The 16301-nt window shown below is 52.2% G+C and overlaps 1 protein-coding gene across 1 annotated transcript in view; it reads left to right on the top strand.

Annotated features, from left to right (window-relative positions):
* CPNE2 (copine 2) overlaps positions 1-16301 on the top strand; it is a gene marked incomplete at its 3' end in the record, with an annotated part of 32814 nt that extends 16513 nt beyond the window's left edge. Inside the window, exons 6-15 of the mRNA XM_079541379.1 lie at positions 1261-1350; positions 1698-1796; positions 3555-3641; positions 4241-4300; positions 6209-6342; positions 6723-6777; positions 10565-10616; positions 11934-12067; positions 15296-15532; positions 16194-16301. Coding sequence (XP_079397505.1) covers positions 1261-1350; positions 1698-1796; positions 3555-3641; positions 4241-4300; positions 6209-6342; positions 6723-6777; positions 10565-10616; positions 11934-12067; positions 15296-15532; positions 16194-16301 — 1056 coding nt within the window. The remainder of the gene's footprint in view (positions 1-1260; positions 1351-1697; positions 1797-3554; positions 3642-4240; positions 4301-6208; positions 6343-6722; positions 6778-10564; positions 10617-11933; positions 12068-15295; positions 15533-16193) is intronic.

Genomic DNA, 16301 nt, shown 5'->3' on the forward strand with positions numbered 1-16301 from the left:
GCCTGTTATTTAGGAGGAGCTGAGCCCAGCTGGCTGTGTGCAGTGCAGGAGCAGGATCCTCACACCGCCCACCCGTGGGGCCCGGTGGCTGGCAGCATATGGGCTCCACTCCACACACGTGCCTCCCTGCGTGGGCTCCCTGCTCTCCCAGCCTCTTGGAGGAGGTGTTTACAAATTCTCTGCTAAACTGTGCTCACGGTGTCAGGGTTTTTCCCAGTCTGTCAGTCTGTAATATAAAAGCCCATTGCAAGCCCCACGTGGTTATTTGACAGCTCTGTCCTGCGATGATGGGGACAGACGTGCTCCTCGCCTGGTAGGGCTGTTCCTGGTCTCAGCAGAAGGAGTGATGGCTTTGGAGAGAGGAGAGGCAAAACTTCCTGTGTGTCTTGTGTTCTGGGGCTGTGGGTTTGTTCTGCAATGCAAACAAACACCAGTGAGAAGACTGGCATAGGGTTGGCTCTGCCCTATGTGTTCCCTGCACCTCCTGTAGCTCTGGCTGCTAAGCTCTAGGGTCCTTTGCAATGGGTCTTCTGCTCCAGGGATCCCTGTGTTTGCCTTGACACAGAGTGACGTTGCTCAGTGGTCACCCCTTGCTGACTTTCCATATGTTTTCCTTTCCCTTTTCCTTTAAACCTTTGAGCCAGTCTGCTTCTGGGATACCTGCAGCAGGTGCAGCCCCTTGGGGCAGGGAGGTGATGTTGAAGGGTGCAGTCTGTGCAAAGGAAGGGGCTGTAGGGAGCATCCCATCATAGCACTGGCCTTTGCACCTCTTCAGGTGGCTGCTTTGTCAGGCTTGCTGCTGGTGCTTCCTTAGAGAATGCTGTCCTACAAAGACTCTGCCTGAGCTGCTTGACGCCTCTGAGCTTTGTGTCCTGGACTGAGATTCACATCAGTCTCTCTCTTTGAGCAGGGCACTTTTGTGTAAGCATCTTCACGTGCCCTGCAAGCACGTCCAAGGTCTGCAGCACATACAGCTTGCCTTCTCTCCGTGCATGTTAAAAAGCATCAATTACATTTCTCCAGCTCGTGCAGCAGCTGTTACACAGATAAGGCAAGATCTGTGTATACCCAGGGCTGCTCAGCTGTCTGTGATGGTTGTGGTGTTCCACCACTCCACTTAGATGGAAGTAGTGGGGCAGTAAGCTATGGCTGGGGTGAGGGATGCAGAGGACACCTTTATATAGGGGGGAACATCCCCTCCTTTGTGCCTGTGTCCTGTTTCACCTGTTGTAACTCCATCCTTCCATTTCCACCTCACAGGTGATCAAGTACACGTTGGACCCCGTCTGGAAGCCGTTCACTGTGCCTTTAGTGTCACTGTGTGATGGAGATGTGGAGAAGCTGATCAAGGTAACGACGGCCCTTTGGCTTCCTCTTGGGATGAGGGGAGACCTTGTGGCAGCCTACAGCTTTCTTGCAGAGAAGTGGATCTCTGCTCTCTGGTGACAGCAGCAGGGTCTGAGGAGCTGTGTCTGGGGAGGGTCAGGTGAGGGTTATAGGGAAAGGTTCTGCACCAGAGAATGGTGGGCTCAGAACAGCTCCCTAGGGCAGCGGGCATGGGCCTGAGCTGCTGGAGCTCAGGGAGCGTTGGGACACTGCTCTCAGCTGTAGGATTTGGGTGGTGCTGTGTGGAGCCAGGGGTTGGGCTCGGTGATCCTCGTGGGTCCCTTCCAACTTGGGATGTTCTGTGATTCTAGGTCATGTGTTACGACTATGACAGTGACGGGGGGCACGACTTCATTGGGGAGTTTCAGACCTCAGTGGCCAGGATGTGTGAAGCCCAAGATGCCTTTCCAGTAAGTGCCGACGTGTTTTCTGTGCAGGATGGGGCAAGGGCAGTGGTGGCCACGTTGCTCCTTGGGGCTGGAGGTGGGTTTTGGTGCTTGCACTGAGACCTTCAGCCTGTGCTGAGGAGGCTTTGAGATGAGGAAGAACTGCTTTTTCCTCCCATCTACACAGCGAATGATTCAGGTCATTGCTTTAGCTGAAATAGATGTCTGAGTTAGAAAGTATGAAGGCAGTCTTATCTGAAAATCTAAGATTTGTCTGAAGCAACACTTGAAGATGCCTTGTTGCCTGGGGAGGGGGGCAATGGAGGGGGTGTTCCCTGCATGCCCGTGCTGCTGTGCATGACATGCCAGAGCACATGACTTGGGTGCAACTGGGGACATCCCTTTGCTTCCTCCCCTCGTGTGGCTTGGTTGCTGCCTTGCTTGTGTAAGTCCTAGTGCCTCGGGGAGCAGCATTTGGGCAGAGACCAGGGCTGCACCCAGAAAGGTCAGGCACTCCGTGCCCCTCACATCTGTGCTCCAGCTGCTGGGGGCTCTGGCTCTGAAGCAAGCAGTCTCAGTGCTGGGTACCACATGCCAGCATCCCTTCTCCCCGAGGCAGCTCCTCGTGACCTGTCTCTTCCTTTCATCTGGCCACGCTGATGTGGGTAAATACAGAAACAGGAGCAGGGATGCTCTTGCCGCAGAGCAGGCACCGCACGTTTGCAGATGGGAATGAGAAGATGAGAACTTGAGTCCCCTCTGCTGCTGTAGCATCGCTTCTCTTGCCTCAAGGCTTCGCTGTTTTCATGGCCTCCAGCCCATTGGACAGGAGGGTTGGTGAGGACCACTGGCACCAATGTGATTTTGGGGTTAAAACAGCAGCAAAATTTCCTGTGCTTACAGCAAGGAGTTAGCCGTGAATTCTCACCTCTGAGATCCAAAGGAAAAAAGCACTGCTTGCAATCCTCGTGTTGTTGGTTTCTGCCATAAATGCTCTCCAGGCTATGGTCTCCTGCTCTGCTGAATCGCCCAGGGCCTGGCCACATTCCCTATTAGCTGGAGCTGCTCCCACCGTGGGTCCTTCAGCGTAATCCAGCTGCTTGATTTCTGCCCTAGAGGATTTTTATTTTTGTTTTTGCTTTCTTCTTGGACATGCTGGTATTTGACCTATGCTGGGACATGAGATGGCTGAAATACTCAGCCAAATATGCCTTTTTTTTTTTTTTTTTTTGGTACATGCTTCCAGAGCTGCATTTTGAGCCTGTTTGCAAGCAGCTCTGTCTGCTTTTGCTGGCTGGCTGAAAGCAGCTCAGCAGTGCTGTGCATTCCCTGGCCACGGTGGTCCCGTCAGAGCTGCTTGGAGGCAAAATAGGGGCACTGTAGGATCTGGGAACCCGTTTGTCAGAGCTGACTCTTCCAGCCCAGGTGTGCCCAGCTGATCTCAGACTGATCCCAGGTGCACCTGATCTGGGGGTCTGAGCTGGAGAGCGTTGTTCGGTGTCCAGAGACTGCAGGAATGATGAGTCCACAGCCCACATTTAGACTTTGTTCTTTGATAAGAGGTTTTATTCAAATGGTTTTAGATTAAAAATAAATAAATAAATAAATGCAGCCATTATTTTCTGAATATAGAAAAAGCATTTATTTCCCAAGAGCTTCAGAGGAACAGCTGTGGCCTGCCCTAGCTATCAGTGAGCTTGTCCTTGCTATTCCAGCAGCGGGGAGGGCACAGCAGCAGTTCTGTTTTGCAGTTAGCTTTGGGTAACAGCTTCTCTCTTACAGCTAGAACTAGAGTGCATTAACCCCAAAAAGCAAAAGAAGAAAAAGAATTACAAGAACTCTGGGATCATCATCGTCAAGTCCTGCAAGGTGAGCACTATGCTGGGATGTTTCTTTGGTAGGTTTTGGGACTTTATATTGCACTCAGCTTCCCACCCCTTCTGTCTCCAGTGCTCTTGGGTTTCCAAGTGCACATACAATGGGGCACAAGTGAAGGCAATTTTCCTTTTTTTGGGTTCTCCTCCCCTTGGAATAGGATTTGCAGCTCTTTGCTCTCTGTCGTGCCATGGCTGTGTCCCTGGTGCTGTGTGCATGGATCGCTGTGGATGGCCACATCACATGTAGTTTAGCTTAGGAAGTGCTGGAATGCTGCTTTGAAAGACCCCAGTGGTCACAGAATCATTGATGTTGGATGAGACAACTAAGGTCACCAAGTCCAACTCCACCCCCACCCCTCACCATGCTCACTGACCACGTCCCTCAGTGCCACTTCTCCACAGTTCTTGAACACCCCCAGGGACAGTGACTCCCCCACCTCCCCTGATCCTTCCTACTTGCTTTGCCACATGGATGGAGCTCCCTGAAGGTCCCAAAACACAGTGATAGGAGGCCTGGGTGATTTCAGTGGTGTTTTCTTTTCCTGCAGTAGCGAAGATTGCTGATACACTTTGCTTTCTATTTTATTTCAGATCATCAGAGATTTCTCATTCCTGGACTACATCCTGGGAGGCTGCCAGCTGATGTTCACTGTAAGGACTTTGGCTTGCTGTTTGTCCAATAGTGGTAATAAATATGTCATGATCAAAGTTGCTGAAGGGAGGTGCTGTAGGAGGCTGCCCTTGGGCCAGCTGCATCCTGCTGGCTTAGCAGGGTGGGATTTCACAGCAATGAGGAGCTTGCTCCATCTTGCTGTTAAACCATGTGGTACTGGTACTGGCATCAGTACTGCAGTGCTCAGACGTACAACCTGCTGCTGCTGAGGATGAGGGTCTCATGGAGTCCTTCACAAATTTCTACCAGCATCTCTGCCCGTCGCTGTGTTAACTGGCATCCAGATTGCTGAGAGAGGCCTGGGTGTTTTGAACCCAGCTCAGAGGCTCTGGGCTGTTAACGATGCAGTATTTCTGCATTTTTATTTGCATTTCCACCCTCACTCGAGCTGGAGCACCAGTGGTTTGTCAAGAGGAATTACAAGGAGACGTTACAGCCCTGAGTGAACCCACCACAGAACAGAAGTGTTGTTTTTTTTCCCCCCATTAGCTTTCTAATTTCTGAAAACTTTTCTGCTGCGGCACCCAGCGAGCGCTGGGCACACGCAGTCATTTCAGCTTTTATTTTGTTGTCTTGTCTGAAAACATGGGGGGGGGAGGAGGAGGAAGAGTTACCATAGAAACAGGAACAAGTGCAAGAGCTCTTTATGTGCCATTCTGCTGCTGTGCGTGAAGGTCTTGGTGCTGGGGAGTGAATAGGAAGGGAAAATCATCCAGTTTATTGGTAGCACAGAGCTGTTGTGCAAATTAGTTGGAATGCTGAAATCTCGCTCGTTGAGGTCTGCTGGTAATGGGAAATGCTGGAATTTTCCCCTCCCAAGGCACCTGGTTCAGTTTCTGCTCTCCTACGTGGCTCTCAGCATGTTTTGCATGGCGCCTCAGTTTCTTTATTGTGCTCTGACCAAGTGTGGCTTGGCTGCTTCTGTTTCATTGGAGCAGTGAGCTATAAGACCATCAATCTCATGCTGAAGAGGTCAGGTTTTACTGGGCTTCTCGCATGATCCTCTGCTGCCATCCTGAAGGGATGAGCCCAGGGAGGGCAGTGGCCCCTGGGACTCTTCCCATCCCCAGCTGCTCCATGCTGCAGGGGCTGTCTTGTCATCCCCACCCCTGGCTTTGACCCGGCCCAGGAGCCGAGTTTTTCCTCTCTCATTACAGATACAGAGCAAAATCCCCTGCAAATCCCCTGAGCTCAATTTAACCACCAAAGTTATTTTGGGTTTTTCCTATTTGCTCTGCAAACAAGGCGAATGCAGGCACGCCGTCTGCTCGTCTCTTCCTCGCTCTTCCCTCCCAGTCATTTCAAATCTGGTGGTTCATCGCCTCGCTGCATCTGACCACATTTAACTGGATCCGAGATCTCGGATATGCATTCCTACAAATGTCTTTAAATAGCGTGGAGGAGGGAGAAGCACGAGTGCCTTGCTGACAAAGCAGGAACTTGGCCTGCATTGGACTCAGGAGAAGCACTGTGTAGGGTAGCTGTAGGGAAAGCTCAGCTCAGGGTTGTGTCTCTTGGGACAGAAGAGGCCTTGAACCCAACAAAAGCCCAGGCAACCCTGCCTGGTTTGGTGTCCATGGAGCTCCTTGCTTGGCAGATGGGCAGCAGACTTCAGCATGAACCCTGGTGCTGGTGACTTGCTTCTTTGGGACGCCATGTCTGTGATTCTTGATGGTAAAAAATTTGGGCATCATAGTGAATTACTTTGCTTTTTTAGGTTTGTTTTTTTTTTTAGGGAGGGTAAATTTGTCAAACTTCCCAAAATTGGAGGTTTGGGTTGTGATGGGGCTGTGCCTGGGCCTCACCGTTGTCCATCTGCAGTGGAGAATGGGAGGATGGGTTTGTAGTGGTGACTGCTAACAGAAGGCAGTCTGTGCTTCCCTCAGGTTGGGATCGACTTCACTGCCTCCAATGGGAACCCACGGGACCCGTCCTCTTTGCACTACATCAACCCCATTGGAACAAATGAATACCTGTCGGCAATCTGGGCTGTCGGGCAGATCATCCAGGACTATGACTCGTAAGTGCTGTGCCTTTCTGCCTCTCCCATTGCTTTGCAGGCATTCCCCTGGCTTCCTGACGAGCTGCTGGGATGCATGTCACCCCTTTCTGTGGCTTGATTTTCCGCCCATGGAGCAGGGGGAAATGATGCCCTGCTTTTGGGAAACTCCGTGGAAGAAAATTGTGGTGTACATTGTGATGGGGGCACTGCAATGACAAGAGACATAAGGGACAGAGTTTCTCCTCTTTCCCCATCAGCACTGTGGAGTGTGATGGCGCTCAAGCAGACAGGGAGCTGCGTTCCTGGAGCTGGTGGGATGGCGACAGTTTGGTGTGCTGAAGTGCATGCTGGCATCCCTTGTGTGCGTGGAAATCCACTCATGTTTTCTTCCCTTGCAGAGACAAAATGTTTCCTGCTCTGGGATTCGGTGCCCAGCTCCCACCAGACTGGAAGGTAACGTGTGGCAGCGATCTGTGTGCTTGAAACACTTCTGTCCTGAGAGCTTCTGTGCAGGAGCAGAGCTGGGGCATGGGGCATGCTAGGTTTGTAGGGAGATGTGAGGTGAGGATGGAGTGCAGGCAGCCAGGCTGGCACTCAAGGCTCCCTGGCACTGATACCATTGTTGCTGATTAATCTTGCTGGTGGGAGGCAGGAGCAATCATGGGGCCGTGGATGAGTTATTAGGTTGCAGTGAGATCTGGCCAGAGGATGGGAGCTGGGCAGCCTCCAGATGATGCTGTGTGGGCAGTGCCTACAGGTTGTGGCAGCACGTTAGGGCAGGGAATTGAGTGTTCAGGGGGTTGAAGCCACCACAGTCTGTGTCAGGCTGTGCTGGAGTATCAGCGGCACACAGCAGCACGAGGAGCCTGCTGGAGCCAGTGTTCTCACCATGAGCACTGCTCCTGGCTGGAGGCTTCAAGAAGTGGGGCTGAGGAATTGCTCCCTGCACCTGGAGCCATTGCTGGACCTCCCTTCCTCCAGTTTTCACAACATAACTTATTTAGCCCCTGATGGTCACTACAGCCCCAGAGTGCCTCCAGTCTTTACCTCTTTAACAAACTCCTCTGTGTTGGCAAGCATCTGGTCAGATGCAGAAATACTTCTCTGGTCAGTTTGTCTGGTGTCTGGACCAGGAAATTCTCCTCAACACACTCCAGGATTCCTTGGGATTGCTTACAGCCTGTGCCTTGGCATCCCCTGCTTCTGCACCCCACTTCTTCCCAGAGATTGAGGACAACTGGGGGCATTTTAACCACGTACAGAAGTCCCACAGGACCAGTCCAGCACTGCTTGTCACAGCCATAGAAGCCACCACCAGCAGCAGGTGACACTGCTCATCCAGCTTCCCCTTTTACATGGCCTCGCATCCCTCAGCTGCCCACAACCACAGGGCAGAGCCCAAGGGCTCTCATGGTTCCACCATGCTGAGGCAGACTGCTCTCTGTGGCAGCCAGAATCCCTGTGATTCACGTGGGAGTTGCTGCTGTTGCCACTGTCTGGAGTCCATCTCTCCCTGCGCACACTGGAGCTGATTCATCCCAATTGGCCACCAAATGTTTCAGGTCTGTCGCTTCCCTAGATTCTGTGGGAAAATCTTGGTGAGCAGCTTCCGAGGAATAACGGCTGCCAGCTACCACCAGGGGATTTATTGTTTGTGGAGAGAAATGGGAATGGAAAAAGCAGCGGGGCTGGAAGGAGCACGGCGTGCAGGGATGAGTGGCTTCAGAACCCACGTGCTGAAACCCAAGGCCGGTGTTGGGGCAGGCCGGTGGGGAGCTGCGTGCCCGGTGCCCTGTGTCCTGGCAGCGGGTGAACCGATGGCCGTTGTGCATTGCAGATGAGGCTGAAAATGGGAAAGGTGGTTAGAGATCTCAGTCGTGGATGTTGTGCTTTGTTCTCGTCGCTCTCCTGTTGCCATGGCATCGCCAAACGCTTTCAAAGAACCAGTCGGAGTGAGATATTTTGCACACAAAAGTCTCGTTGGAAATGTCAAAGAACATCTTGCAATGTAACAGCTCTGTAAAGAGCCTCGAGCGGTTTCCCGGTAGGAAGCAGATGGGTTTTGGTTGCTGGGGGATGAGGTGGCCCTGCAGAGGGTGATGCTTGAAACTGAAGCCCCACCAACTACCCCATCTCCTGGGCTGGGGCTTGGGCACGTCTGCAGTTCCTGGTGGGAGAAGATGGAGCTTCCACCCACAACCACCCCATCCAGAGGGCACAGCCAGGCTGCACGTGTGGACACCCCACCCTCTGGGACTGCTGGAAGGGGTTGCTCCCAGTTGGGAAAGGTCCTGCACTTGGACGTGGCTTAGTGGGCATGGTGGTGATGGGTTGGGGTTGGACTGGATGATCTTAGAGGTCTTGTCCAACCTCAGTGATTCTGTGTACCTCTGGGTGCACCCAACAGGGAATGAGTTCCCTGCCTCCCCCCCCCTTTTTTTTTTAACTTTGTTATTTTGAAGCCTTGTTGAATTCCTGTTGGATTTTCTAGCAGATATATATATATGTGTGTGTGTATATGTGTGTGTGTGTGTGTGTGTGTGTGTGTGTATATATATATATATATAAAATCTGTACAAACTCAAGAGGAGGTTTTGAAACATTTCAGCCACGCAGGGGGAGTGCTCCATGTAGTGCTGCAAAAAGTGAGGAAAACAGCTCCAAACTGCTTCTCTGCTGCTTAAAAGAAAGAGAACCCCCTCTTTCTCGATTGCAAAACATGGAAGCATTTCTGTTTACCTTCTCTATAAATACTTGCATGGCAAAATTTGGAGTGTCTTCTAAAAAAAAAAAAAACCAGCCCCAAAACAGTGAGCCCTTTAACGACTGAAAATCCAGAAATCTGAAGTAGGACACGTTGCCCAAAATTAAGGCTTCCACCAGAAATGGTGTGTGAAAAACAAGTCGTGCGTTTCAGAGTGTGCCTCAAGTTGCCTATGGTGTGAATGGGATCGTTGCTGGCTGTGCTTATGGGCATGGAGGCACCTGAGCGGGTCGGTGCCATCCTCCTGTACGGCAGCTCATCAGCTTTGCAGCACGCCAGAGTTTTAGCCTGACCTACTTTTGTTTGTTTGTGTCGTTTCTCACCCCACGGTGCCTTGCAAAAATAGTTTCTGCTGCTTTCGACACAATGCCCATTCTAATTGGAAAGTCTGAACCAGATGCGTGCTGCTTTCGCAGTCTCGGGAGGACTTGGGCTTCACACGGCAATGTAGAGGACATTCATTCTGCCAGCGCTGTGAGTACGCATGTCCTGAAGCCATCCCTGGGCCGAGAACCACAGCGAACCACCACCCTCGTGAGAGGAAGAAAACAGCCTTGTTTTGTAACTACGGCATGGAGTTTTTTGTTTGGGAGCCCTTGCAACCAGTGGGCTGAGATCCCATATCGTGCCTTTGGCTCCCAGAAGTCTGAAAGAGGGAGCTGTGTGTCCTCGGTGCTGCTCAGAGCCCGTTTGCTCCTCGCTGTGTCTGAATCAGAGAGTGAGGAATGCCTCAGCACCCAGATCTGGTGGTTCTTCCCCGAGCAAGCGGTCACCCCATGCCAACATCGGCAAGGTTCACACTGGAGCACGGGAGCCCTGAACCTCTCTTGCACCCAAGCCATTGAATTACACTTTCAAAGCAACCGTTCTCCAGTTTTTATTTTAATTTTTTTACGGTTTCTGTCTGCAGGCACTTCCTAGAGGAGTACATTTGGAGGGTTTCTGCTGTTGGTTTCTCTGGCGTGGCTGGTGCTACAAGCAGGGGAGCGCTGGGCTCTCTACCCGTGTCACAGGGGACCTCCTTTTGAGGGCATCTCCCTCAGCTTGGGAGGAGGCGGCAGGGAAACTCGTGGGCTTTGCACCTGCTTTGCAGGGATGGTTCTGTGGTCGTCACCTCTCCTGTACTGCTTTTCATCACGACCCAGATCATGAGGCTAATTGTGTGCAATAGGATGAAGTCATTTCTTCTGGTGTGATGTGTGTTCTCCCTCTGGGCAGCCAGCAGGAAGCCATGGGGACAACCTGCTGTCACCACTGATGGTGTGATAATGTCATGATGGGAGTGGGAAGCCGGAGGAACCAGTCCAGTCCATCCCCAGCCTTGACCACATTTATCTTTGCTCCTCGCTGTAGAACAGCAGAGGGTGGGGAAGCACTGCTGGCCCAATGGGGCGAACTCGTGTGATACTGCATCAGCTGAACTGATGGAGAGCACTGTGCTCTGCCTCTGTGCTAATTCATATCTCTTCTCCACAGGTATCTCATGAGTTTGCCATTAACTTCAACCCCACAAACCCTTTCTGTTCAGGTGAGTGCCTGCCAGGCTTTCATATGCCTTCAGTGTCTTCTGTCTTTCCTCCTGGGCTTCTCCAGTAACTTATCGCAGGAGTTTTCCAAGTTCAGTTCAGAGACAGCCTTTAGCATGGAAGCAGAGCAGCTACTACGGGTTCACTCAGTGGAAAGCAGAGAAGATCTGGGGGTGTGTAGGAGGTCCCAGGGCAAAATGCAACTGGATTGAGACAGCATAAAAATAACGCCTTCGTTCTGGGTGTCCTACCAGCCGTCTGCTAGTGAGAAACACAAGGGCTGCTTAGCAGATGGGGAATTCAGGCTTAATACTTCTGTAGTTCATTTAGCAACCGAGAGCCAATAGCAGTCATTGCTGAAGAGCTATTCTAACCATGGACAGTGAGGGCAACCTTGAGCTGCCAAGGCCATCTGTGTTGACCTCTGCTTCACCCTAGCAGAACAGGAGCTCGGTGATAAAGAAAGCCTTTTTGGGTTTCTTTGTTCTCCTGGTTTACGAGAGGGGGGGGAAAGGACAGAAAGATCTTCCTGGGCAGCTCTGTTGGACGGCAGAAGCAGAAGAGTCTCTGGTGACCTGCAGGACAAAGTATTGCTTCCAAACAGCCTGGGAGCATTCAAGGTGTTTCTGGGATGTTTCAGCTTCTGCACTGCCCCATGTCTGTCTGGTGTTTTGTTAAGCTCAGAGACCAGCTGCTTTTCTTTTTTGCTCCTCCTCTTTGCCAGATTTTGAGATTTTTGCAGAAACAAGAGGAAAGCCTTTGGTTGTGGGTGCTGTGAAGCCTCTCACCAGAGAAGGTGTGAGGATCTGCTGCAAAGTGGCTGAGGAGCAAAGCCCTGATTTTAGAACATTTGCATAGAAGTGGATGAAACTTCATGATCTGGATGAGTTTGGAGGAAAAAGATATTTTGAACTTGAGCTCCCTTGGCATTACTAGCTCATCATCCTCTACTTGATCAGACAGTGATAGGACTGGAGAGGGGGGAACAGTTTTAAATTAAAAGTGGGGAGATTTAGATGAGATGGGGAATTGTTTCACTCAGAGGGCAGTGAGGCACTGGAGCTGGCCGCCCAGAGAAGGTGTGGAACCCCATCCCACGAGGCGTTCAAGGCCAGGCTGAATGGGGCATTGAGGAAACCGGATCTAGCAGGAGGTGTCCCTGCCCATGGCAGGGTGTGACATCTTGTTGGAACGAGATGATTTTTAATGTCCCTCCCAACCTCAGTCAACCTATGATCCTGCGATCATGCTTGGAGTATTTGGTGGCTGGCTTGTGCTGTTGCACGTTGTGATTTTGGGCTTCTCTGGTTTCCCCACAGGTGTGGAGGGCATTGTCCAAGCATACTCAGCCTGCCTGCCTCACATCCGCTTCTACGGACCCACCAACTTCTCCCCCATTGTCAACCACGTGGCCCGCTTTGCGGCTCAGGCAACCCAGCAGGAGACTGCATCTGTAAGTCCTGCTTTCCTCTGACTACCGTGTGGTGTGGCCGCTGTGACCTGGGGCCTTGCTTTCATGTCAGGAGAGATGAGGCTGTGGGAGAGGCGGTGCGGAGCCAGGCTCCATCTGGGCTATATATAGGAGAAAGTTTCTTGTTTGGGTTTGGCAACTACTCCAGCAGTTTGCCACTCTGCCAGGCAGGTGGTGGGTTGCATCACCGATGGATGCTGAGCATCTCGTGGCTGCTATGGCATCACTGCTGGGCTTCCTTCCTTCCCCAGGGACATGGCATGCTCAGTAGACAAAGCTGGCTGGCGAGACCAGACTATTTAGGGGAGCTGGGGATGAAAGCTGCCTGCAAACAATTGTGGGAAGATCTCCCCATCCCTTGTGGCTGACTTGCATCTGCTGTTCCATTGCCCCATGCTGGTGAGTGGAAAGGGCTTGGAGGAGAGTTAGAACTAACCCTGCCTGTGAAGCCCAGCCGTGGGCTCTCATCTGGCTGTCGTCGCTTCACAGAGAGAACGTCAAAAAAACAATGCAGAAACTCAACAGCCAACAGAACGGCAGCTGTGGAAAATCAGAAATTACTGGGGAGAGAAATGAGATGGGGTGGGAAATGCCATGATTTGAGTGAGCCTTGGATTTATACGAGTGAGCGGAGTGTGAAACATTGCCCCCCTTATCTCAAAGAGGATCCAGCAGCCCTAGATGATAGCAAGAGTTGACCAGGTGTGGAGCAGCTCCCAGGCAAGAAGTGATAAGGCTACAACCTTCTGGCCTGGAAAACATCAAGGTCATCAGGAGTCCACAACATGCATGGCAGGATACAGGAAAACTTTGATCTCTTCTACATTTTCTTCTGAAGCATCCATCATTGGCTTCTGCTGGGTTCCATGGGGCTTTGGTCTGCCAGGGCAACTTCTGTTCGTGTGGATTCTGGCCAGGAAGGGAATGACAGTCCTGAGAAGCGCAGCCCTGTTGCTTTCCAAATAGCTTTGGGCTCCTGAGTGGTGAGGGACTGACCGTCCCTGACTGTCGTGGGGGCCATAAGGGAACTAGGCTGGTGACAATGGCACCATTGTGTGAATGGGAAACGTGAGCAGCTGCGCTGAGGTTCAGAGGGTGGCTTCAGACCTTTGGTTTATGTCACTTCAATACAAAGCAGATACCTGAAGGAAGATCCTCTTGGTTAAAGCAACATGTTGCTCATGTGGCCAAATGTGAACTTTCTCCTGGAAGAAGACCTTTCTGCTTCTCCCCCTTGGATGATGTTGAGTATCTTGTTTTTATCGCTCCTTTTCACACTGGTTGGACAAACAGTGGGCTCAGAGCCAGGACCGGCGTTCCCACATGGCCGCTCCAGCCGCTCATCAGTCCTTCAAGTTGCAGATAATTAGTCCAGCACTCTGCTTACATCCATATGTCAGAAAGCTGCTCGTTAGCATGGAAGCCCATTGCACCGGCCTGCCCATCCTCATATGCAGGAGATGGTGCCAGCACGGTGGTAGGAGGGGGATGCTTGTGCACTGCTGCTCTCCCCAGCTCCAGGCATGAAAGGATACTGTCCCATATTTGCCTTTTTTCTTTGCTTTCTTTATTAAAATAAGCCACTTCCAGCAACTGCCATTTCAAGGGGATCCCACTGCTTCCTGTCCATCCTTCCCTCCCCTTCTTGGCTCCCCCAAGAAGGCTGTGGACTGTCAGCCCTCACGTCCAACGCACACTGCTTGTTGGGGGAAAGCCTGAATCGGGTTTGATTTGTCACAAACCCAGGTGCCTCCTCAGCCTTCATTTTCTCTCCTTGTATTGGAGGGGGAGGGAGAATCCCCCATGCTGCGCGCCAAGCAGAGGCACTAATCATATGCAAATTGCACCCCTCTGTTGGCACTAATAGTTTAATCAAGGGAGATTTAAATAATACGCACCAAAGGAACAGGCTGGAGACGGCTCTGCCTTTTTTGAGAGCACAGAATGTGATGGATCAGGGGCTGAGGCTTGGATCAGCATGACGAGAGCAGGCAGCCCCGTCCCAGGTCCCTGTCCCCATCCTGGGATGGGGTGCACATACCCGTGGTGGCAATGGATGCCTGCGGAGTCCAGGCTCATCCTTCCCAGGCAGGCTGATGTTCAGTTCCCAAGGAGGTGGCTCTAAAATTGTCATCACTTGTCTGGAGCGCATCCAGCCGATGCTGCCAGGTAAGGATGCTCGCAGCTGCTCTGCTGCAGAGCCCTCGGGCTTTTCAGATGATCCCCAGCATCACCTCCCATTTCACTTCGCTTCTGAAAGATGCAGTGAGAAGCAGTGGATGAGCTCTGCTCCCTCCTTGTCTCCCGCGTGCTTTTAGTGCTTTTCTGTCACTGATTTCAGAGAACGGGAACAAAAGTAGAGAGGCCTTTCTTGTTTCATTCTTTTTGACCGTGCTCAGAGGCCAGTTCTGCACCAGTTTACTCACAGATGAAGAAGCTTGGCAGGAAGGGTGGAATGAGCTGGATTTTTGCCTGTTCTCAGCCGCTTTGAGACTCTGCTCCTTCTCCCTTACAGGTGCACGGTCAGTCCTGGCCAGCAGCGTGTGAGCACACAGCTCCTCTCTTAAACACCAAAAACAGATTGTTGGTGCCAGTTCTGGAGTCCAGATACTGCCTTCTTGTATAAATCTTCCCCCGGAACACCTTTTTCCCCCCAGCTCCATGTGTTTGCCCCGTTTCAGTGCCATGCTTCCTGGGATGTGCTCCAGGTCCTGCAGTGCTCAGGGCAGCAGCAGGTCCTGCTGCTGCAGCACAGCGGTGCCAGAAACCCACCCTCGTTTGCACTCGGAATTTATTTGAGGGAAGAGAGCACTTAGGGGAGAATTTCAAGAGACGAGATGTGGGCTGGAGGAAAAACAAGAAAATGGGCTTCAGGCTGCGCGTCTCCTCCTGCTTTTCTAGGACGTCAGCACTGGTGGTTTTCAGAGGAAATGGAAAGAATGAGGAGAGGAACAAAAGGCTTTAATGCTCCTAAGTGCTTGTTTTTCATCATTTCTCCACCACGCTCAAGATGTGTAATGCACCAAAATGGAACCATTACTTTCCCCTGAGGGAGAGGAGATGAAGGCGCTGGTTGGGGTGCTGTGTTGTGTCCATCCATCTGTCCCCATGCCCTGTCCTTCAGCTCTGTGTGCTGACGTCTGCTAGCAGCGAGCCTAGAGTTGACGTGTCCCTTGCGGCAGCTCTGACCCTCTCTTCCCCTCCCTGCAGCAATACTTCATCCTCCTCATCATCACGGATGGAGTCATCAGTGACATGGATGAGACGCGCCATGCCGTGGTGCAGGCGTCCAAGCTGCCCATGTCCATCATCATCGTGGGGGTGGGCAACGCTGACTTTGCTGCCATGGAGTTCCTGGATGGGGACAGCCGGGTGCTGCGCTCCCACACTGGCGAGGAGGCCGTGCGTGACATCGTCCAGTTTGTGCCCTTCCGGGAGTTCCGCAACGTGAGTCCGTGACCCCCAGCAGTGGGGCCTGGGGGCTGTGGTGCCATCCCCAGGAGAAGAGGTGGCGCCAGGGAGACCTCGCTGTGGCCTTCCAGTATCTAAAGGGATCCCAGGATGGATGGGGAGGGATTCTTTGTCAGGGGATGTAGAGATAGGACAAGGGGGAATGGCTTTAAACTAACGGGAGGTTTAGGTTAGATGTTAGGAAGAAATAATTTGCTGTGAGGGCTGTGAGGCCCTGGCACAGCTGCCCAGAGCTGTGGGTGCCCCGTTGCTGGATGTGCCCCAGCCCACGGGTGGGATTTTGGGGAAACCTGGAGAATGGGAGGTGTCCCTGCCCGCGGCCTGGACACGACATCTCATTGGAAGGAGGTGATCTCTGAGGTCTCGAACCATTCTGATTCTGTGTTTCTGTGATCCGACCCGCATCGTTCTATTTGTGGTTCTCATCTTAAAAGAGGGGCAACCCCAGCAAATGCCAAAACGTTTGGGAGCCGCTTAAAAGAGAGAGCACTCATCATGCTCCCATCAGCTCTACCCTCTCCCAGACAACCTGCTTCGCTCTGCCCTGAGAGGGACCTGTCCCCAAGGCAGTGACATACAGTATAACCATAGGTGAATCTGGTCCTGTGCCACTGCTGCTTTTTCTTTTTGCCTGCAGGCCCCCAAGGAGACACTGGCCAAAGCTGTGCTGGCAGAGCTGCCCCAGCAAGTCGTGCAGTACTTCAAGCACCAAAACCTGCCCCCCATCAACTCGGAGCCCGCGTAG

This window comes from Tetrao urogallus (assembly GCF_951394365.1).
Source record: "Tetrao urogallus genome assembly, chromosome: 12".
NCBI lineage: Eukaryota > Metazoa > Chordata > Aves > Galliformes > Phasianidae > Tetrao > Tetrao urogallus.